The sequence below is a fragment of the Frankliniella occidentalis genome, unplaced genomic scaffold, assembly GCF_000697945.3.
Source record: "Frankliniella occidentalis isolate FOCC.00 unplaced genomic scaffold, Focc_3.1 Scaffold42, whole genome shotgun sequence".
NCBI lineage: Eukaryota > Metazoa > Arthropoda > Insecta > Thysanoptera > Thripidae > Frankliniella > Frankliniella occidentalis.
This window is the reverse complement of record NW_026267172.1, coordinates 1,166,187-1,188,367: the sequence shown is the minus strand read 5'-3', so window position 1 is coordinate 1,188,367 and position 22,181 is coordinate 1,166,187. Positions and strand designations below refer to the sequence as shown.

Below are 22,181 nucleotides of genomic sequence, written 5' to 3'. Positions count from 1 at the left end.
ACGCCGTCGCCCTGCTCACCACCATCGTCCACAGTAACCGCTCCCTCGTCCACGGTGGCCGATGCGTTCGGGCGCGTACACATTACCGACCGGCGGGGCGTTCCGCGTGCGGTGCGTCATGGCCCCGGCGTACGGAAGCAGCGGCAGGGCTGGCTGGGCTGGCTGGGCTCGCCATCCTCGTCGCTCTGGTGGAGAGGAACAAGGACGGCCCGGCCGCCGCCATGGGCCATAGCCATGGGCCATAGCCGTGGGCATGCAGCACCGGCACCGCGCGGAGCAGCGCGGCGGGGCGGAACGGTGCGCGTGGTGCGGCGGGGCGGGGCGGGGCGGGGCGGGCGCGGCGGGGTGTGTTGGTTGGTCACATCCGCTGGACGGTAGCCGCGCTGTGCCGCGGCCCTACCGGCTATCACTCAGACACGGCTGGCACGGCGTTAAACAATATGCGACCCCCTCCCTTTTCCTCCCCTTCTCCAGCCGCTCCTCCTTGACTGGAAGGCTCCAGGCTGCTCCTGGTCTCGGTCCCGCCTGATGTGTCGTTTTTTTGTTGCAGGCCGAAGCTCTTCTTCATGTGGCGTGTGCGTTGGCCAACGGCCCCGAGTGAGACATGGTGATCGTAACCAGGGTAAGTGCACGCCGAGCTGCAGGTTTTATCAGCCACATTTATTTGCGACCTGCCGTCAGCATTTTTTTTGACACGTGTGTGTGTCAATGACGGGGGGGGGGGGGGGGGGGGGGTGTAGAGTCTTGGGTATAGATTGCCATATATGATATTTTCCTTGCCTTGGGGGATTGTAAAGAATGTGATTGCCAGCACTCAGTGCTTCTCATTTTCCTACTGTGCACCTCACATCAAGTATTTAAATTTGCAGGGTGACTACATCTGGATTGAGCCGGTCTCGGGCCATGAGTTTGATGTGGCCATTGGAGCAAGAGTGCAGAGTGCGGAGGGTCGTCGGATACAAGTCAGAGATGACGATGGAAAAGTAAGCTATTCTAAGATACACAAAAGTGGTCAAGATAGTCATTTTGATATTCCAAATCATCTGAAATAATGTTTCGTCATAAAAAATATGTTAATTATTGCAGCTGCACTTGACCTTATTTCAAACTGATGTTATTTAACTTTCAGGAGCAATGGCTCACGCCGGAGAGGCGCATCAAGGCGATGCATGCCACCTCGGTGCAAGGGGTGGAAGACATGATATCGCTTGGAGATCTTCACGAAGCTGGTATCCTGAGAAATCTTCTAATTCGTTACAATGAAAATCTCATATATGTAAGTACATTTTTAAAATCTGGTATTTTTACATTTTGTAATTGTTTTCTTCCATCAATTTGCCTGTTTTCTATTCTAGACATACACTGGATCAATTTTGGTGGCAGTCAACCCATATCAGATTCTCCCAATCTACACTGCAGAGCAAATTAAGCTCTACAAAGACCGCAAGATTGGAGAGCTACCTCCCCACATATTTGCTATAGGTGACAACAGCTACACTCATATGAAAAGATATGGACAAGACCAATGCATTGTTATAAGGTAATTACAGATGAAATTGAAGTCTCTGATTTTTTGTTCAGTTTCAATAAACTTTTCATTCATTTTGTTATTGTTGCTTAGTGGTGAGAGTGGAGCTGGTAAAACTGAAAGCACAAAACTTATCCTCCAATACCTGGCAGCTATAAGTGGAAAACATTCATGGATTGAACAACAAATTCTGGAGGCTAATCCAATCTTGGAAGGTAAATAGCCTTGAATGAAAATATAGAAATCATTATTAATTTGATTATGTAAATCTATATGGTCATGTCTGTCTTACAGCATTTGGTAATGCTAAAACCATTCGAAACGACAATTCGTCTAGATTTGGAAAATATATTGACATCCACTTCAACCAACATGGTGTAATTGAGGGTGCCAAAATTGAACAATATCTGTTGGAAAAGTCCAGAATTGTTTCTCAATCACAAGATGAGAGGAACTACCATGTTTTTTACTGTCTCTTAGCTGGTCTTAGCAAAGAAGAAAAGCAGAGACTAGAGCTGGGTGATGCTTCACAGTACCGTTACTTGACAGGAGTAAGTATTTTTCTAACCTGCTGACATTATCTGGTTAAAATTCAAACTTTACACATCAAGTTGTGTTGTTTTTTTCAAAAACAAACAATTATTTCAATTTTAGGGTGGCTCAATAACATGCGAGGGTAGAGATGATGCTGCAGAATTTGCAGATATAAGGTCTGCCATGAAAGTGCTCCTGTTTACTGATCAAGAAATCTGGGAAATTTTAAAATTACTTGCTGCTTTGCTACACATAGGAAATATTAAATATAAAGCATCAGTCATCGGTGAGTTACTACATACTACTGTTCCAGAAAAAGGAAAGAAAAAGAATGGAACAAAGTTTTGCCTAGGCATACCGAATAACTGTAAATGCCATTTCTCCCTCCTCTTTTTCCAGATAATTTGGATGCTACAGAAATTCCTGATTTGACTAATGTTTTACGGGTTGCGAGTTTGCTTGGCGTGCCAAAGCAACCTTTAATAGATGCTCTCACCAGGAAAACATTATTTGCTCATGGGGAAACTGTGGTACGTTTGTTTGGTGGATGTGGTCCAATTTTTGTATCATCTGGTTTCAAATACAATTGGCTAATGTTGTGAATGAATTTATGTTTAGGTCTCTACTCTATCAAGAGACCAGTCTGTTGATGTCCGAGATGCATTTGTAAAAGGAATTTATGGCCGTCTATTTGTTCTCATAGTTAACAAAATAAACAATGCTATATATAGGCCCAAAAATTCTGCTCGGTCTGCAATTGGTGTTCTTGATATCTTTGGATTTGAAAATTTTCACACTAATAGGTACTATTAAACAATAGAAGATTTATTTTTTTTAATGTTTTGGACACATTTTGGGGACATGAGTCTAATTAGCTTTTCTATATTTCAGCTTTGAGCAATTTTGTATCAACTATGCCAATGAAAATTTGCAGCAGTTCTTTGTTCAACATATTTTTAAGCTTGAGCAAGAGGAGTACAACTTGGAAGCAATCAATTGGCAGCATATAGAATTTGTTGATAATCAGGATGCTCTAGATCTTATAGCATCCAAACAGCTAAATATTATGGCTCTAATTGATGAAGAGTCCAAATTTCCAAAGGTTTGTGTTTGTGTGATGTTTAATTTACTCTAAAATACTAACAGAACATTTTAATATCTGTTGTCTGTTTGTATTTTAGGGAACAGATCAGACTATGTTGGCAAAACTTCACAAGACCCATGGGAGCCACAGAAACTACTTGAAGCCAAAGTCTGATATTAACACAAGTTTTGGTCTGAACCACTTTGCTGGAGTTGTCTTTTATGACACCAGAGGTACTTAATGTTGCCCATGCTTGTACTGTATTTGTTTACTGGGATTTTTTAAAAATGTACTCTAATTTAAAAAAACAAATTGAATACAGGTTTTCTTGAGAAAAATAGGGACACCTTCTCAGCAGATCTGCTTCAACTTATCCACATATCTAGCAACCGTTTTCTTCAACTCCTCTTTTCTGATGATATTGGTATGGGTTCAGAAACTAGGAAAAGGACACCAACTTTGAGTACACAATTCAAGAAATCACTTGATTTGTTGATGAAAACTCTTAGCAGTTGTCAACCGTTTTTCATTCGCTGTATCAAGCCAAATGAGTACAAGAAACCTATGGTAAAGTCCTATAAATTAAATGCATATATTTGATTTATTTCATTCCTTTTAAAAAATTGTACTTATGCTTCTTTTTATTTTTTCATTTTTGCAGATGTTTGATAGAGGCTTGTGCTGCAGGCAGCTCCGATATTCTGGAATGATGGAAACCATACGCATTCGTAGGGCTGGTTATCCTATCAGGCACAGTTTCACTGAGTTTGTTGAACGGTATCGATTCCTCATTTCAGGCGTTCCTCCATCTCACAAGGTATTTATAGACTCATAAATTATTGCCAATTTAAAATGTATGATAATACCTGTATTCATTTACAATGTTTTGTTTTTTTAGACTGATTGCCGAGCAGCTACTGCTCGAATCTGCCAAGCTGTATTGGGAAGATCAGACTACCAACTAGGTCGAACCAAGGTATTTCTAAAAGATGCTCATGATTTGTATCTTGAGCAAGAGAGAGACAGAGTCTTGACAAAAAAGATTCTCATCCTTCAGAAAACAATTAGAGGATGGGTCTACAGAAGAAGGTAGGTTTTCCTTTAAATAAAAGATAACCTTATGGTTCCACTATTTCTGTATGTAAAACTTGATTAAATTTCTTATCAGGTACCAGCGCTTAAGAGCAGCTGCTGTCACAATTCAAAGGTTCTGGAAATCACATGCACAAAGGAGAAGATACCTGAGGATGAGAGTTGGATACCAACGTTTACAAGCTGTGATAAGATCAAGGGTACTTTCTCATCGGTTTAGACACTTGAGAGGTCACATAGTAGCCCTACAGGCTAGGGCTAGAGGATACTTGCTGCGCCGAGAAGTGCGTGCCAAGCGGTGGGCAATTATTAAAATTCAGGCCCATGTGCGCCGAATGATAGCTCAGAGACGCTATCGCAAGCTTCAATATGAATTCTCTCAAAGAAGGGAAGCTCAAAGACTTTTCCGTGAAGAGGAAATGCAACTCAAACAACAAGGAGTTCCAAATGCTACTGAGTTAGCCAGGCGTAACTACAAGGTAATGTATTTGCAGAAAACTTTGGTACTAGTTATTTAGAATTGTGAGACAAAAAAGAAGAGAAAAAGAGTTCAAGCTAAGGTCTAATCTTATTTCGTATAAACACTTTCTAGAAACGACTTGAAGACCTCCAACTTGCCGTTGAGGAACAAAGGCTTGCTGCTCAAGCTCGTACTGATGAAAGTAAACTAATTATTGACAAGGCCATGCAACAACAGGATAGGCCTCTGGATGACAGCCAAGTAGTTGATGAACTGTTTGGATTTTTACCGAAGAGCTCCAGTGAAGTTCAGTCATCTGCTTTGTCCCAGCCACCTTCAGCATTCAATGTAAGAAACGATGAATGTGAACTGAGAAACACCAAATTAAAAATGAAAAACACTAATTTTCTTTTTATACCTATTTTAGGATTTACCTGTTCCTAAGGCAGATCAAACAGAATTGATCACTCCCATGCAGATTGTAAGTGAGGATGAGGAAGATCTCTCTGAGTACAAGTTTCAGAAATTTGCAGCCACCTACTTCCATCCATCTGTTAATCATACCCACAGCAGAAAACCCCTCAAACAACCTTTACTTGGATTACAAACTCAAGGTGATCAGCTGGTAAGTCTCAATCTAAATTAAATAATCAAATATTGTGATGTGATAAGTATTTTGTTTCTCAACTCATAAAATTTCAGGCAGCACAAGCTCTTTGGATAACCATTTTACGATTTACTGGAGACTTACCAGAGCCAAGATTTCACACAATGGATCGCGATAACACCTCAGTAATGAGCAAAGTTACTGCAACTCTAGGCCGAAACTTTATTCGTAGTAAAGAATTCCAGGAAGCTCAGCTCATGGGAATGGACCCGGTAAGTAATGTAAGAGTATTTATATCAATCTCTCTTCACCTCTTTTTCCTCTTTCTCTTAATCTTTTCAACATTAATATGAAATGTTTTTGGTAGGACTCGTACTTGAAGCAGAAGCCACGCTCCATTAGGCACAAATTAGTGTCGCTCACACTGAAGCGTAAACACAAGCTGGGAGAAGATGTGCGCCGTCGATTCCAAGATGAGGAACATACAGCTGACAGTTATCAGAGCTGGCTTGAGGCTAGACCTACATCAAATCTGGAAAAACTGCACTTTATCATTGGGCATGGTATACTACGTGCTGAGTTAAGGTATGATGTATATCCATACTATGGTAATCATGTACCTTAGCCAGTATATACATTATGTTTATTTTTCATTTGTGTTTGGCAGGGATGAAATTTATTGCCAGATTTGCAAGCAATTGACAAACAATCCGTACAAATCGTCTCATGCTCGTGGCTGGATTCTTCTGTCTCTTTGTGTGGGTTGCTTTGCTCCCTCAGAGAGATTTGTGAATTATCTAAGGGCATTTATTCGAGAGGGCCCTCCTGGTTATGCTCCCTACTGTGAGGAGCGTCTGAAGCGGACTTTTAACAATGGTACAAGAAATCAACCACCATCATGGCTTGAACTACAGGCAACCAAGAGTAAAAAGCCTATAATGCTGCCAATTACTTTTATGGATGGAAATACCAAAACATTACTGGCAGATTCAGCCACAACAGCCAGAGAACTGTGCAACCAGCTGGCCGACAAAATTGGACTTAAAGATCAGTTTGGGTTTTCTCTATACATAGCACTTTTTGATAAGGTAACTAACTATTCTAAGATACCATTATCAAGAACATCCCTTTTAAACCCTAACAATCTAAACATTCTAAAATTTCCTTAATAGGTGTCATCTTTAGGAAGTGGAGGGGATCATGTAATGGATGCCATCTCCCAATGTGAACAGTATGCCAAGGAACAAGGTGCTCAAGAGCGCAATGCTCCTTGGCGTCTTTTCTTCCGTAAAGAAATCTTTGCTCCATGGCACGAACCTACAGAAGATGCGGTTGCCACCAATCTTATTTATCAACAGGTTGTAAGAGGTGTAAAGTTTGGAGAGTATCGATGTGATAAGGTAAGCTTTTTAATCAATTTGCATAAAACCTAAAAATTAGCAATACGAAAAAACAAACATCATCAAAAAACTTCTTCTTTATGTTTTTCCTGCTTAGGAGGAAGATCTAGCAATGATTGCTGCTCAGCAGTATTTTATTGAATATAACTCTGACATGAATTCCGAAAGGCTATTAAACCTCCTTCCAAATTACATCCCTGATTATTGCTTGAGCAATGCAGAGAAAAGTGTGGAACGCTGGAAACAGCTTGTGGTACAAGCATACAAGAAGGTAGGGCAGCCTCCTCTGAATGTGACTGAAATTTGCCAACCATCATAATTCTAAAATTATTTTTTCTTTTCAGAGTTATTATTTAAAAGAGCAGGTTCCTGTGCTTCGAGTGAAAGAAGATGTTGTCAGTTATGCTAAATTCAAGTGGCCTCTCCTATTCTCACGCTTTTATGAAGCTTACCGTAATTCTGGTATGTGTATACTTAGAACATTGTGATTTAGATTTTTAGTTGTTACCTATTTTCATACACCTCTTTAAGTAAAAACGAGCAGTGATGCTAATTTCCAATTTAAAAATATTTTCAGGACCAAATCTTCCTAAAAATGATGTAATTATTGCTGTGAACTGGACAGGCGTGTACGTTGTTGATGATCAAGAGCAAGTGCTATTGGAGCTCAGTTTTCCTGAAATAACTACAGTATCCAGCCAAAAGTATGTGCCACTGTTCTTAAAGATAATTAAAATAAGTCACCAAAATAAATTTTGTGTTAACAAAGAAAATGTATCTGATTTTTGTTTACAGAACTAATAAGGTTTTCACACAGACTTTCACTTTGTCGACTGTCAGAGGGGAAGAATTCACATTCCAGAGCCCTAATGCTGAAGATATTCGGGACTTAGTGGTATACTTCTTAGAAGGCCTGAAGAAAAGAAGTACTTTTGTAATTGCACTACAGGACTACAAAGCACCTGGTACATTATTAAAATTTAATAATAGAAGTATTTGCCATGCTCATTTCTAAAAAAACATTTTTGTGATATTTTTTTTTTTTTTTTTTCTTCTAGGAGAGGGATCAACGTTCTTGTCCTTCCAAAAGGGAGATTTAATTTTATTAGAAGATGACAGCACTGGTGAAAAAGTGATGAGTTCGGGATGGTGTGCTGGACGATGTGAGAGGACTACCGAAAGGGGAGACTTCCCAGCAGAAACTGTTTATGTGCTGCCTGCCCTTAGCAAACCCCCCAATGATATTCTTGTAAGAATTCGTCTCCAACTAGCACTTATATTTTAAAAATCTCCCCTAAAAAATTATTATGATTCATGTTGATTAAAATTTTCTAGGCACTATTTAGTTTGGAAGGAGCAGAACATGGTCGAAAATTATATCCAACCCAAGTCAATGGCACAGAGCCAAGAGAGAAACCTCACAACTTAATGGAATACTCATTAGACCATTTCAGGTATACTCACTTACTATTATGTTCCTTTAAAAATGAGATGTAGCCATCATATTGATAATTAAAACATTAAAAACTTTGACTCCCTAGGACTCCTCCAAAACGCACCATGTCCAAGGCTCTCACTCTAACAACTGCCAGGAGAGGAAATGCGGATGAACTTTGGCGACATTCCCGTGAACCTTTAAAGCAGCCCCTATTAAGAAAACTGCTTTCTAAAGATGAACTAGCAGAAGAAGCTTGCTATGCATTTACAGCAATGTTGAAATATATGGGTGACTTACCCAGTAAAAGGCGTGTTGACACTGATCAAATATTTGATGGGCCATTAAAGCATGTGAGTATGCAAAGTAAATTTCCACATGTGTTTGTTTTAATGAAAAATGTTTGCCTGATATAAAACTTTTATGACACAGGAAATTTTGCGTGATGAGATATACTGTCAGATCATGAAGCAGTTAACTGATAACCGAAACCGTCTGAGTGAGGAAAGGGGATGGGAACTCATGTGGCTAGCAACTGGACTGTTTGCCTGTAGTCAGAGTCTCTTAAAGGTCAGCATTTCACTTGAGCTAGGAGCCTTTTCAAAAAGAATTTTGTTTCTTACAAATTTTTATATTTTACAGGAATTAACTCAATTTTTACGATCCCGTCGACACCCTATTTCTCAAGATTCACTTCAGAGGTTGCAGAAAACATTGCGAAATGGTCAACGAAAGTATCCACCCCACCAGGTTGAAGTCGAAGCTATACAACATAAAACAACACAAATATTTCATAAAGTTTATTTCCCAGATGATACAGATGAGGTGAGGTACTTCAAAATAAATTTGTCTTCAGAACTAACCACAACCTTGCAGCTAATTATCTTCTCCATTATTTTACAAGGCATTTGAAGTAGACTCATCAACTAGAGCAAAGGATTTCTGTCAAAATATCTCTCAGAGGTTGAACTTACGCTCCAGTGAAGGCTTTAGTTTGTTTGTTAAAATAGCAGACAAAGTTATATCTGTACCTGAGGGTGATTTCTTCTTTGACTTTGTCAGACATCTAACTGACTGGATCAAAAAAGCACGACCGTCAAGAGATGGTGAGAATACTGTTTAAAAATCGCAGTATTATATATTTCTTTCTGTAATGTCTTAAACAGGTTACCAATCTTGGAATTGTTGTTCTTCTGTTCCCAGGAGTCACTCCCCAATTTACTTATCAAGTATTCTTCATGAAAAAGCTCTGGACCAATACTGTCCCTGGGAAGGACCGAAATGCAGACCTTATTTTCCATTTCCATCAGGAGCTGCCAAAACTCCTCAGAGGTAAATTTAGCCATCATTTAATCTAATGAATCTCACTTAAAATTTTAACTTACTTTATTTTTGAATTTACTCTTAGGATATCATAAGTGTAGTAAAGAAGAGGCAGCTCGTCTTGCCGCTCTTGTTTATAGAGTCCGGTTTGGAGAAAGTAAACATGAATTGCAGTCCATTCCGTAAGTTTTGTGAAGAGCTATGTATTCATTGTGATGTTTAGGTTACTGTATTTCATCTCCTTTTCTATATTCAGGCAAATGGTGAGAGAACTTGTGCCAGCTGACATGATTAAGATGCAAAGCACTAGTGATTGGAAGAGAAACATTGTGGCTGCCTACAATAGTGATGCTGGTACTTTATTTATTTCATTCTTCTTTTTAATTTTATGCTAATCTGAAATTTGTTTTGACATTTACTTTGATGGTTTATTGCTACAATATTTTACTCTCCTCTTCAGGTATGAGCCCTGAAGATGCTAAGATTACATTTTTGAAGATCATTTACCGCTGGCCAACTTTTGGATCTGCGTTCTTTGAAGTGAAACAGACCACTGAGCCAACTTGTCCAGAAATGCTTTTGATTGCCATAAATAAGCATGGTGTTAGTCTAATAAATCCAGTAGACAAGGTAATATTCTCTTGGTAAATGATTTCACCACATCTCATATTGAAAACAAAATTTGTCTGATACCTGTTTTCTTTCTCCACAGGAAATAATTGTAACTCATCCATTTACGCGTATTTCAAATTGGTCATCAGGGAATACATATTTCCATATGACAATAGGGAACTTGGTTCGCGGGTCCAAACTCCTTTGTGAAACGTCATTAGGATACAAAATGGACGACTTATTGACTTCATACATTTCTTTGATGCTTACGAATATGAACAAGCAGCGTTCGTTGAGAATTAAGTAATCTTTCACTTCCTTTTTGTGGTTTGAGGTGCATTTTTAACATGCATTTCAAGTCATTAAACCTGATGAATTTTTCTATAACTCATATCCCTATTTAAGAGGGTTCTTTGGAACAGTTGCATTTGCTGCATTCTGAGGCATTTTCAGTTGCAAAGGAAACTGTCCTCTGGAAAACTGTGCTGTGACCGCTGGCTGTCTATTTAAAGCGGAATGTTAAATCAAAATTTCCTTTGCAAATGACAATGCTTGTACATAGGCTTTTTTCACCAATGTTTGTAATGGTATGTTACGTACATTGGCGTACTGATTGACTGATAAGTTTGTGTCATGACAATTGTAATTCAATTATTGGTGGGTTCTGGTTTTGGCAATGAATTAATTACTGATTATGGATGACAGTAATTGAGGGAAAGCAAATATTTAGCTCCTCTCTTCTCCTGCACACAACAGAAAAGAGAGCCTGATTAGTTGCCATGGAAAGTTTGTACATAGCAGTATTACATTTTGAATTTCATGGTTAGAGTAGCTTTCAAGCCTCTAGTCATGGTCATAGCAAAATTGCCAACAAATGTGTAATTTTAATCATGATATGTATAAAGAAGCATGAAAGATAGTCATTTCATCATTATATTGTACAGGTTAATTAAGACAATTATGCTCAAATCATTTATATTGCATATAATTTATGACCGTCCATATCCAGTCTTCCTCATCCTGGTTTTAAGAAAGATATATTTTCTTCAATTTGTAATTATTATATTGTTCTTATTTAAGTTTATGAAAAATTGTAGATTCTTTTTATTGTGACAATGAAGTTGATTATTATAGTGCTTTGCTGTTAACCTATTTCTCTTTGAGCTGGGATACTCTTTCACCCTGACTTTATTTCTATGAAGAACACCACTGGAAGTAGGTTAAAATTTATTGAGGGTCGCTCTTAGAACACAATACAGGAAAGTAAAAATAAACTGCATTCATGCAGCAATCACAGAAATCAGCACATCTCATCAACATACAAGAATTATGCCATTTCATGAAAAATAGAACACATGGCAAAGTTAAAGATAGAGATGAATACTATAGTTTTCTTTCAGTCTGAGTATGTATAGTAATGTACAAAAAACATCACAACATGCATGGTGTTTTACTACAGTCTACAAAATCAAATTCTTAATTTAGCAAGAATACTATACTACACTTAAAAAAAAATATTGGTCCCATTCATAAAGTTGGGCCTTTAAACACACAGCTGCCTTTGGTGTTCAAAAATCCATGATGTTAAAACTAGTAAAAATATAATTTAGGTACCTTGATTCCAAGGTGTATCATTAATGGCAGGATAACGATTATTCTGACTATCTCTATGAGGTTCAGCAGTTTGACTATCTCGTTCCCTCTCAGCATCCCTACTCCTTCTCGTCCTTACAATCTCGTCAGCAGGTGGACAATTAGGCCTTGGTCCTGGCTCTGGAGTGTAGGTGAATGTTAGCCCAGTTGCATAGATGACCCCATCATTACGAACTAATGACACAGGTACTTGAGTTGGTTGACGAACCCATTGCCACTCTCCACGAAATTGAGATATTTCTGGTACAACACACAACATACTTTCTTGACAACGATACAATGTTTCAGCTTCAACATCCCCAAACCAGACCTGGAAAAATAAAATAATAAATGGTTAGATCTAGCAGGGCACTAGGTTATTGTGAATGAATAAAATGATGCAACAACAATTAACATACCTGAAGATTAGGAGTAAAGTTTTCACCACTAAGTTCAAGCATTGCAACATCTCCTCCACCATTGAGATGAAGTGAGTGTACAATAGGAACAGGGGTCACAGGCAACCTAACAGGACCCATTCCCTCAAAGAACTGGTACTCCGCCTTATCCGTTGAGATAATTGTCCAGCATGCTCCATCATTGATCATTTCTTTGTTCAACTCCTGTACAAGTAGAAAAAGGCATTGTTACAAAACTTGAAAACACAATAAATCCAGGGCAAATTTTGGGAGAGTCCAACCTTTGGGCAAGGCGTTGCTTGAAATTGTATAATTCTTTCTTGGCTCAAGCACAAATACATTCGCTCAGTATCCTTCATGTAAAAAGCACACTTATGTAATTGAGATACAGGATCATCCGCTTCTAGGAGGGCCATCTGTTTGTCAACCTTTCTTATGATTAGCCGAGGTAAGGCCATACCAGTCACTGAACATACTAATTTAACAGTTGACCCATAATGGACATAGCCATCGCGGACAGTAAATTCTTCACTTTCACTTTCATTATCATCCAAAAGATGAATTGTAAAAGCGCCCCACTGAGTTGAACTTGCATGAAAGTTTCCATTTTCAACATGGAGATACCTGATTAGTAGAAAAGAGACAAGAAAACAGGACTTGGTAAAATTTTATGCTAAATATGTGTGGACAAATTTTACATACTTTTCAGGAAAACTTTTGAGTTTTACCTTGTGCTCACAGTTTGAGACCGAAGACGGTTAAAAAGGGCAACTTTTGTGCCACTAGCTATACAAAGATCGGCATTCTTTAAGGACTGTTTCTTTTTGGATGGTTTACTGATAACTTTGATTCGTTTGGAGTGAAAGACTCCAATATCTTGACCAGTCCCATAGAACATTTTCACAGACAGCATAAAATGCTTCCTTTTGTCAGAATCAGATATAAACAGCGTTTTTGCAGCACAATACTGTTTTCCATTGTTTAAATCTAACTGCTGCATATCCTGATCTGAACTTCCAATTCCAATGAAAGCACAAAGCTGAGAACTCTGTTCACTTTCACCTACAGACAAGACAGCCAAATTACTTTGAATGTTAGCAAACTGATTAGAATTTTAAAACATAAAATAATTATTTGACTTGGATCTTACCAGCTCTCATCAGCTGCTCTTGTCGAAGTCGCCATCCATCTCCGAAGAGATAGATACATGGAGGAGGACAGAAGAATCTTTTCTCATTACCATATGACTTTTGAGCTACTTTGGCATGGAGGATAACAATAACCATGTCATTTCGCTCCCTTAAGTATCTCTCCATAGCTTCACGTGTCAATCGTTGATCCATTCTTGAACTTAACAAGTTTAATGGACTTGGGGGAACTACTCCACCTCCACCACCCTGATTAGCAGATCTTTCAGCAACTCGTTGCGGTGGAGACGGAGGACTATGAAGTCCAGGAACCCCAAACTGATGAGGCATTTTTCAACGTCACACAAAGATCATGTTGAAACTGCAAGAAAAACAATTAAAATGGGAATGAGAATGAAATGGATCAAATAAACAGGTGAAATACAAAAAGGTGAAATAGAAATGGAAAGAAATACATGTGCATAAAAAAAACGAGTTAGGTAATAACAAAATAGATTGTAAATATTTCCCCTAAGGTCTATGAACTTGAGAAGTGCCTTTAACCTAACTTGAAGTTGAGATTTCGCTATTTCAAAGTGTAAAGCGAAAATGGAATACAAGAAAAGCATAGACTAAGTTGAAAAGTAGTGGCGCTAGCAGAAAACTACACGACATAAACAATAATGAAACAAAAACAACGAAAGCATATTGACAAACAGAAACGTAAACAATTCCCACGGTTGAGATTCTGCACCACTCTACAGCCTCTGATTCGAAGTGTATTGTACAATTTTGTAAATGCAAGGAACACAGGCCAAATGACCAACGCTGAGACACAAATAAATAAAAAGTGAGGGGAACTGAACGTACAAAAAATGCTTCTCACTCATAAACGGTTTTGTGAGAGATGCCGAAGAGAAGCCATCTTCACCGAAACACCTGTTTGGTTCACATACTGGAAAACGCTATACTCTATTGAGGGTAACATTATCCCGTCAAGAGCTCAAAATGCACGACTCCTGGCCATGAAAAAGAATTCAAAGTCACCTTTTAATTTTCTGGAGTTGAGTTGTGTGCAATAATACGTGATGTAATGGTAAAATGGGTCGCATTGTTTGTGTTACTTGTAAATGTTTTGACAGTTACAGAGAAGAGGCTGTCGATACCCGACTATACTCCGGCAAAACTCCAGACGGTTATTCAAACAAACGCATAAACAAAACTTGGATTCACGTTCTGTCTTATTTTTCATAGTAGTTGACGACACGAACGGACTATACCCCCCTCTTCCTGCCCCTCCGTTCGGGTTTCGTTCGGTTCGGATCGGATTCGGAGCGCAATACAAAACGCTGTTGCATAAGGGTAGTAAGTACCAAAGTAGTAATTTCCTTACATTCAGAAGGGTTAAAATTTTAGTTTGAAATATTTTGAGAGAGTGTTGATTCTCTGTCAACCAAGGGTAATTACTGTCATGCTGATGTGACAAACTTCTTGAAGCAACTTCACGGTTCACGGTGCACACGCTTCTGCGCTACTGTTAGTGCTAAGGTTGTGTTGTATCTTTCTTTTCTTAGATTCCTTCCCCCAGAGTGTAGTGCCAAATAATTGTCACAATGTCGAAAGCAACGGCTGTTCATTGGTTTAGAAAGGGTCTTCGTCTACATGACAATCCTGCCTTAGTTGCCGCATTGAAATCTGAGGTTTGTAAAATATCCATATCTAGATTAATGTTCAATTACTCCTCTCTCGAACGTTATTGGTTGATCTTCTCCTGTTCAATAGATTGAATTGCGTCCAGTTTACATATTTGATCCATGGTACGAGAAAAATGTCCTGTGTGGTCCTAATCGCTGGCGGTTTCTTCATCAAAGTCTCACTGACTTAGATAAAAGTTTACGAGACATTGGGTCCAGGTAGTTTAAATTTTCTAAATAACTTTTAAATGAACTGAAAGGTTGTAGATCTGAAAATATTTAGTAAGTTGCTATTGATTTCAGACTATTTGTATTCCGTGGAACACCTGAGGAAGTATTCACATCTCTTTTTTCTGAATGGAAAGTCCAACGCCTGACATTTGAAATTGATATTGAACCATATGCTCTTGAAAGAGATGAACAAATTATTAAAATTGCTCGTCAAGAGGATGTTGAGGTCATTCAGAAGATCTCTCATACCCTATACAATACAGAATTGTAAGCCAACCTTAATTGCTAACTGCTCACTAATTTAGAAAAACATTGTTTTGATACAAGTTCTATTTCTATAAAAAAATAAACTTTTTTTTTGCAGGGTTCTTAAGGCTAACATGGATAAACCTCCTTTAACTTATCAGAAGTTGGTTTCTCTGCTGCAGTCGTTAGGGGAACCTCCAGAAGCTGTTGCCGCTCCCAAAGAGCTGCTCTCTGAGCAACGTGTCTCATCAAAATTATTAGATTCTCATGATTATGACATCCCAACATTAGAGGATCTGGGTGTTGATCAGAGTCAACTTGGACCCTGCTTGTTTCCTGGTGGTGAAACAGAAGGCTTGGCACGTTTGGGACGATGCTTGGAAAGAAAAGTAAGACAGCTCCAGAGAAGATACTAGTTTTGGTTCAACTGTAAATAATCTGTTTCATTTTCTCTTTCACGCTAACTTAGGAGTGGATCAGTACTTTTGAGAAGCCCAAGACTATCCCCAACAGCCTATCACCAAGTACAACTGTGCTCAGTCCATATATAAGATTTGGTTGTGTATCATCTCGTTTAACATACCATAAAATAAATGAGGTATGAAGTTGTAATGCTTTATCATGTTATGAATTTACTTATTGTCTGTTAAAATGAATCTATGATATTTTTCTTTTAATTCTGAAAATAGATTTTGAAGGTGTACAAGAAACATTCAAAGCCCCCGGTGTCTCTCATCGGACAGATGTATTGGCGGGAATTCTACTATGTTGTTGCCTCAGCAACACCAAATTTTGACAAGATGATTGGCAACAAAGTGTGTTGTGCTGTACCTTGGGATGAAAATCCAGAATTTGTTGAAAAATGGGCTCAGGTAATTTTAAGCAAGGGTTGTATGTTCTTGTGTATTAAAATTTTATTTTTTAAAATTTATTTTATTATACTACAGGCACAAACAGGGTATCCATTCATAGATGCGTGCATGCGCCAGTTACGTCAAGAAGGTTGGATCCATCATCTTGCAAGGCATGCTGTTGCATGTTTCCTGACTCGAGGAGACCTGTATCAGTCATGGGAAGTTGGACAGAAAGTTAGGATCAAAATTAATCAAATACTAGAAAAATAAGTTTTAAAAAACCCTTGTGTTTTTAAAATACATATTTGGTCTCTAGGTATTTGAAGAGCTCCTCTTAGACGCTGATTGGGCTTTAAATGCTGGAAACTGGATGTGGATGTCGGCGTCAGCATTTTATCATCAGTTTTATCGTGTATACAGTCCTGTTGCTTTTGGTAAAAAGACAGATGTTCTTGGACAGTACATAAGGTGAGTGAACTATAATTTTCATTCAATATTTTGTCTACCATCTATCTAATTAAAGAGATGAATTCACAGGAAATATGTACCAGAGGTGGCAAAACTTCCAACTGAGTACTTGTATGAACCCTGGAAGGCATCTTTAGCTGTTCAAAAGGGAGCTAAATGTGTTCTGGGGAAAGATTATCCACACCGCATCATAATACATGAGGATGTTTACAAGAATAACATTGGACGCCTTTCTGCTGCGTACAAAGCTAACAAATTGTTAGCTCAAGGTATTCTTTTGAAAATACTTAACACTATGATTCAGGCGCGGTTTTTAAGTGGGGATGGGAGGGCAAACCCCCACCCGGTCGGCCCCCTAGTCAGTTCTTAGGAAGTCTCTTGGTAGGTATGAAATTTGACCTATAAAATCCTGAAGCAACCCAGAGTGCATAGCTTCCTTGGTCAGCTGGACTATAAACCGCGCCTGCTGTGATCATGTATGTTTCCTGTCATTACTAACTGATGTCTTTCTCTAGAAACTCTCGATGAAGATGATGCTTCCTCATCCTCTTCTCCCCCCCCTAAAAGGAAGAAAGGGGCCAAGAAGTAATAGCACAGAAGAAGATCCCACTCCAATGAATGAGGAAAATGGTGAGCAATGGACCACAAAACAGTATTTAGAAAATACAAATGTAGACATTTTAATATAATATTAATTAACTTACATCTTGATATGCATGGAAACTATTGGTAGTAAGCTGGCACATGTCAAAATTAACAAATTTATACACCATGTATTTTTACTCTCAACAAAGATTGCTGATATAATAGAATTGTAGAATTTTGTATTAGAGACAAATTAAGAGTTCCTAGATCATCTGTAATAGGTTATCAGATAATGGTAGTACAAACTGGGTAAACTGAAAAGTACAATCCTTCAATAATCAAAGGCATTTACATTTAATCTTATTAACATATCTAATAGATCTCATCTGTAGAAATGTGTATAAATGAGGCAGATTGAAAAGAAGAATCTCATGTTATACCTGTTTTTATACCCCTGTTCTGTCAGTGTTATTTTGTAAAAAAAAAAATACATAGTATTAAAAACTTCACACCATTTAATTTTTTTTTTCAATTACTCAAACACTTGCTTACACTTCATGAACAAATGTCTGACTTACTTTTCCTAATAAAGTTACAAATCAAGTAAAAAACATCTCATATTAGTTGCAAACTTTGGCATTACTGATAAACTAGGGATTTACCAGGTAAAATACTGACCCAATAAATGTAATTGGCACTAGGTTAGAGAGAAATTGACAAAAAATTAAATTATATCTGAAAATTTACAAGAACATTACAATGAAGAAAAGTGAAGCAATAGTAACTAACTTGGATAGGTCAACAAAAGAAATACTGATGCACTTCATCTTGGTAAAAATGCTGCAGTGTAGTCAATAAATAAATAAATAGATAAATAAATAAATAGCCTGTCTTCAGAAACAACAGGGTTTCCAGATAAAACAAATGCAGAGAGCTAGTTCAACATAAAAAGGTGCGTTCAAGAAATAAATCAGACTTATCAGTCACCCTTATATAACTAGTACATCACAACTTGGTCTGATATCAGGAGTACACTGACTAATGAGCCTCCTGACTAGTGTCTGAAAATACATGATCAAATAGTACAGGGTAAGATAATTGAGATGATGAAAGAAAACCATAGAAGAAAATCTGACTCAACTTTCAAATAGAGTAGCACACTAAACAGATTATTTTAACTCCCCCTTAATGATTCTTCAATCATCATGGCAAACAAATAGCCCATTTTGTATACTAAGAACAGTCTTCCTTCTTAGAAAGCGATGCAATCCAAATAAGCAACTAGAAGTAGAATGATCAGCAGAGGTGCTACCCTCCTACCCTACAGCTCATCAAAGAGATGCATGTTTTGAAGGTGATCTCCATAGTCAGTGGCTTCGCTTCCCACAAAGACATCATGGTGCTCCAAAATCTCTTCAAATGAAAGCATGTCATCATGGTCATCATCAGCACTAGCAAACAGGTGGTCCACTTCATCCTTTGCAATGTCACTTCAAAGGAGAAAGCCAGAGAAGCAATTATTTTAATGATCTAGTGAAGAATAATCAAATTTTCAAGACTACAGAAAGTGCACATAAGACTTACTCATTATTAGGGGTGATCCACGATAAAATTTCAGCAGAGTTCAGTCGCCCATCACCATCTTTGTCAAACTCACCATTGAACTTTTGTTCTTGCACTATAAGATATTCTTTCTCTGGAGAGTCACCCTCTGGAATGAAAGACTATGTAAGGAAAGACTATTTAAAATACAGAATTTTTCATGAAAATTATTACTTTGATTACAAACCTTTTCTGTCCAGAAATTCCTCAAAATTAATAAAACCATCAGAGTCTTTGTCTTTTTCTTCTAAAGTCTGAGCTAAAACATGAGGGTGCATGGCAGGATTTTCTTCAGGAAATTGGAATACCAGGAATTCTAAACGATCTAGCTTGCCATCCTTGTTACTATCAGCAGCCTCAAACATGACTTTTTCATTTTTCATGAGCTGTTTTTATAAAGAAAAAGGTTTTAGTTCACATAAAACATCTTTCATTTAATGTTACACATACAACAGAAATATTTTTTGTTTTTTAATTGTTTGGTTTATTAGTCACCTTTTCGTGGGCACCTTCCAAGTGGTCATCAGAAAAATCTGTGTCTTCTCCAAAAGAATTTTTTGCATACTCCAACCAAGTAACAAATCCATTGTTATCTTCATCAGCATCCTCAAATCTGTCTCCAGCTTCTTCTTCTGAAAGCATTCTGTGGGGCATAAAACAATTAGATAAATATAAAAAGATTCTTTTCTGATTGAAGCAATGACTCTGAAACGTACTTAAAGGATCGCATGATCCATGCATGTAGTTCAGAGCGATCAATGTGTTTGTCCCCATTCACATCCATCTTAGTGAGAAGAATGCCTAATCTGCGTTTCGACTCTTCGGGAGACAAGTTATCAAATTCTTCGGCCTCCTTGGCACTTCCTATGACAAACAAAAGGAATCATAAAAATGTAAACATAAACTATGAAAGTAATGCTACATACTTCCAGATGTTGACATGTAACAATTATAGACGGTAGGTAAATATTTTAAGCAAGGTGCTGTAAAATTTTAATAGGACTCACCAAGAATGGCTTCATGGTCGAACTCAGAGTGACTTTGGTGCTCTCTGTGTATGCGGTTGTGCTCCTCCGGTAGGAGGGCGCCGTCTGCCTCTCGCTCATGCGAGTGAATGTGGGCAGAAGCGGCGTCTAATCCATCGAACGAATGCGAGAAGATGCACAAGGCAATCAAAACACAAAACAAGTCCGCCCGGCCCATTGTGAGCTTGAGATGTCCTAGCAGACGGCACAAACAGACAGAAGCACCCGCCCTACCCTCACCCCCTCAACCCAACCCTAACCGCTCCGCTGCCGACAGACACTGTGAGCCGAACAAACAAAGGCTTGCCTCTGCACTTCAGCCGCCAAGCCTCGGCGCGGGGCTGCACGCGATTCGGAGACCACTTAGGTGTGCTGAACTCGCATAATAAAAACTGAAACACAAGCCATTTACATATGTTACTGGATCCCCTGGGGCGGCGAAAGAAGGGAAGGGAGGGGAGGCGGGGAGGGAGTGAAGGAGAACGGAGGGGGTGAAGAGTGGGCTAGAGAGTCGTTATCTGCTTCGTCCAGTGTTTGGGCACTAAAAGAAGTGATTGCTTCTAGCGGATTTTAACGGGCACAACACCTTTTCCAAACATAGCCTCACGTCTCTGTTAATTTTTCTCGACGAATAATGCTAGATTAATGTTAACAGTTTGCGAGGAGCGTAAGATGCGCGTGACTGTACATAATGGACAAGATTGGCGGGAAGAAGAGGAGGCGGTTGGCGCTTGGCGGGAGCTCGAGTCAAGTCGGGTCAACGGCTGGAGAAAAATCTTATCGATCTGATCGACATTTTGATCAAGCTAAACATAAAGTAGGTGTTGTCTCTTACTCTCGTTCATTTATTCAGTGGTATTATCCAGTGGTAATATGTCAAACGTCTCGGGTGGTCACGGGGTATGGTTAGGTATGGTCGATGGTCGTGTGCATGTGTTACCTAAGTGGTATTTTCGGCTTTCGCAGACCGACGCTCCAAGATGGCGCAGGAGCACATTGCGGCATTAGCCCTGGAACAGGCGGTAGGGCGATTTTCCAGAGACGAGGAGCAGTCTGACGACATTCTTCTGGTGAGCGTTACGAACTCAGTCAACGTGGAAAGCATGTGCCCCGGCCCCGGTGACGAAGTGGATGTGGCCTACTTCCAGCTCAACAACCCCCGCATCACCTGGGGAGTGAAACTGCTGGTGAGTTTACTCGTGTGTGTTTGTTTTGTAAAGTGCAGAAATACCGGCCTTTCAACCCGAGATGACTCTATGAAGCCTTGTTGTTGGTTTCTTCTAAGGTTGCTGATAACGGCGTTCTCCGCGTCGTCCTCTACGACGTGTCGGCCAAGGACCGCAGCCGTCTGCACATGCGCGGCACCGTGCACGTCAGGTCCCGCTGCTCGGGCGAGTACGACGTCGACCTCCAGGTCGATGCCAAGGACCACGAGCCGCTGAGGCCGCGGAGCCCGCTCCGCCTCCGCGTCGCGGTGGACGCGGACGGACCCGCCACCATCGCGAGCGTGCACCGCGCCACGGTGTCGGAGATCGGGGTGACGATGACCACCTTCTACTACCACCCCAAGCAAGGCCCGGCCGCTGACGAGGGTCGCGCGGACAGTAACTCGTCGGAGGACGCGACGTCTGAGGAGGTCGAGGTGGACACGGCGGCGGTGAACGAGGGCCCGGACGCTCGGCTGCTAAACAGGCTCAGCGCCGATTTCGGACAGCTGTTGACGACTCAGAAGGAGGCCGACATCACCCTGGTCGCGGAGGAGCAGCCCGTCCGCGCGCACCGGGCCATCCTCGCCGCCAGGAGTCCCGTGTTCCGCCGACTGCTGCAGCGGCACCGGGACCGGGCCGAGCCCCTGGAGCTGGAGGACGCGCCCCACGAGGCGTTCCTCAAGGTCCTGGACTTCATGTACACCGGCGACGCGTCGGGGCTCCAGGGACTCGAGAGGGACGTGCTCGTGCTGGCCGGGCGCTTCGGCGTCGACGACCTGGCCGACCTCTGCTGTCGGCGCCTGCTGCGCGCGCTCCGCCTCGACCACTCCAAGGCCCTCGACATGCTGGCGTTCGCCGAGCGCCACGCCGTGCACCGCCTCAAGCAGAGCGCGCTGCTGGTCGCCGTCGAGCACCTGTGCGAGGTGACCGCCTCCCAGCAGTGGCACGACTACAAGCAGAGCATGCCCTCGCTCGCCGCCGACCTCCTGGAGACGGCCGCACGCGTGCTCAGCAA

General features: G+C 40.1%; 5 protein-coding genes across 12 annotated transcripts in view; 3 read left to right on the top strand and 2 right to left on the bottom strand.

Annotated features, from left to right (window-relative positions):
* LOC113217507 (myosin-VIIa) overlaps positions 1-11,211 on the top strand; it is a 42,116-nt gene extending 30,905 nt beyond the window's left edge. The window contains exons 2-37 of one of the 2 annotated variants that reach the window (XM_052266765.1): positions 551-622; positions 870-983; positions 1,130-1,276; positions 1,356-1,540; positions 1,622-1,743; positions 1,823-2,079; positions 2,183-2,348; positions 2,462-2,592; positions 2,681-2,865; positions 2,954-3,164; positions 3,244-3,379; positions 3,469-3,713; positions 3,808-3,963; positions 4,045-4,235; positions 4,315-4,717; positions 4,831-5,046; positions 5,126-5,323; positions 5,401-5,577; positions 5,673-5,890; positions 5,973-6,393; positions 6,478-6,705; positions 6,803-6,976; positions 7,050-7,167; positions 7,283-7,409; positions 7,501-7,670; positions 7,764-7,954; positions 8,041-8,159; positions 8,247-8,493; positions 8,573-8,710; positions 8,783-8,965; positions 9,045-9,246; positions 9,344-9,472; positions 9,549-9,645; positions 9,720-9,817; positions 9,924-10,093; positions 10,176-11,211. In XM_052266765.1, coding sequence (XP_052122725.1) covers positions 605-622; positions 870-983; positions 1,130-1,276; positions 1,356-1,540; positions 1,622-1,743; positions 1,823-2,079; positions 2,183-2,348; positions 2,462-2,592; positions 2,681-2,865; positions 2,954-3,164; positions 3,244-3,379; positions 3,469-3,713; positions 3,808-3,963; positions 4,045-4,235; positions 4,315-4,717; positions 4,831-5,046; positions 5,126-5,323; positions 5,401-5,577; positions 5,673-5,890; positions 5,973-6,393; positions 6,478-6,705; positions 6,803-6,976; positions 7,050-7,167; positions 7,283-7,409; positions 7,501-7,670; positions 7,764-7,954; positions 8,041-8,159; positions 8,247-8,493; positions 8,573-8,710; positions 8,783-8,965; positions 9,045-9,246; positions 9,344-9,472; positions 9,549-9,645; positions 9,720-9,817; positions 9,924-10,093; positions 10,176-10,382 — 6,495 coding nt within the window. In that variant the 5' untranslated portion in view covers positions 551-604 and the 3' untranslated portion in view covers positions 10,383-11,211. Of the gene's footprint in view, positions 1-550; positions 623-869; positions 984-1,129; positions 1,277-1,355; positions 1,541-1,621; positions 1,744-1,822; positions 2,080-2,182; positions 2,349-2,461; positions 2,593-2,680; positions 2,866-2,953; positions 3,165-3,243; positions 3,380-3,468; positions 3,714-3,807; positions 3,964-4,044; positions 4,236-4,314; positions 4,718-4,830; positions 5,047-5,125; positions 5,324-5,400; positions 5,587-5,672; positions 5,891-5,972; positions 6,394-6,477; positions 6,706-6,802; positions 6,977-7,049; positions 7,168-7,282; positions 7,410-7,500; positions 7,671-7,763; positions 7,955-8,040; positions 8,160-8,246; positions 8,494-8,572; positions 8,711-8,782; positions 8,966-9,044; positions 9,247-9,343; positions 9,473-9,548; positions 9,646-9,719; positions 9,818-9,923; positions 10,094-10,175 lie in introns of both variants that reach the window. The other variant, XM_052266764.1, reaches the window with a different exon arrangement.
* Positions 11,212-11,285: 74 nt separating this feature from the next.
* Positions 11,286-14,486, bottom strand: LOC113217508 (recombining binding protein suppressor of hairless). Of its 6 annotated transcripts, none has more exons than XM_026437434.2 (7): positions 14,378-14,468; positions 14,140-14,272; positions 13,277-13,635; positions 12,855-13,188; positions 12,408-12,750; positions 12,127-12,330; positions 11,286-12,038 (listed from the first exon to the last, which is right to left on the bottom strand). In XM_026437434.2, exons 3-7 carry the CDS (start codon positions 13,602-13,604, stop codon positions 11,682-11,684), a joined length of 1,566 nt encoding a protein of 521 aa, XP_026293219.1. In that variant the 5' UTR covers positions 13,605-13,635; positions 14,140-14,272; positions 14,378-14,468; the 3' UTR covers positions 11,286-11,681. The 6 variants fall into 6 exon arrangements, with proteins under 6 accessions (XP_026293219.1, XP_052122726.1, XP_052122728.1 ...); XM_052266766.1 differs by having other exon boundaries at positions 14,124-14,272; positions 14,378-14,467; XM_052266768.1 differs by lacking the exon at positions 14,140-14,272 and having other exon boundaries at positions 14,378-14,486.
* On the top strand, positions 14,474-17,689 carry LOC113217509 (cryptochrome-2). 2 transcript variants are annotated; one of them, XM_026437436.2, is made up of 11 exons: positions 14,474-14,618; positions 14,828-14,953; positions 15,036-15,166; positions 15,251-15,445; positions 15,543-15,813; positions 15,894-16,022; positions 16,114-16,296; positions 16,372-16,512; positions 16,595-16,746; positions 16,816-17,015; positions 17,262-17,689. In XM_026437436.2, the coding sequence occupies exons 2-11, from the start codon at positions 14,867-14,869 to the stop codon at positions 17,333-17,335; spliced, it is 1,563 nt and encodes a 520-aa protein (XP_026293221.2). In that variant the 5' UTR covers positions 14,474-14,618; positions 14,828-14,866; the 3' UTR covers positions 17,336-17,689. The 2 variants fall into 2 exon arrangements, with proteins under 2 accessions (XP_026293221.2, XP_026293222.2); XM_026437437.2 differs by having other exon boundaries at positions 14,571-14,712.
* Positions 17,690-17,826: 137 nt separating this feature from the next.
* Positions 17,827-20,403, bottom strand: LOC113217511 (reticulocalbin-2). The gene is made up of 6 exons (XM_026437438.2): positions 19,941-20,403; positions 19,650-19,797; positions 19,429-19,576; positions 19,121-19,319; positions 18,916-19,042; positions 17,827-18,821 (listed from the first exon to the last, which is right to left on the bottom strand). Exons 1-6 carry the CDS (start codon positions 20,134-20,136, stop codon positions 18,653-18,655), a joined length of 987 nt encoding a protein of 328 aa, XP_026293223.1. The 5' UTR covers positions 20,137-20,403; the 3' UTR covers positions 17,827-18,652.
* A 291-nt stretch (positions 20,404-20,694) lies between these two features.
* The window catches only part of LOC113217502 (uncharacterized), a 16,867-nt gene continuing 15,380 nt past the window's right edge, over positions 20,695-22,181 (top strand). Inside the window, exons 1-3 of the mRNA XM_026437425.2 lie at positions 20,695-20,775; positions 20,925-21,145; positions 21,244-22,177. Of these exons, the coding sequence (XP_026293210.2) occupies positions 20,939-21,145; positions 21,244-22,177 (1,141 nt within the window). The 5' untranslated portion in view covers positions 20,695-20,775; positions 20,925-20,938. The remainder of the gene's footprint in view (positions 20,776-20,924; positions 21,146-21,243; positions 22,178-22,181) is intronic.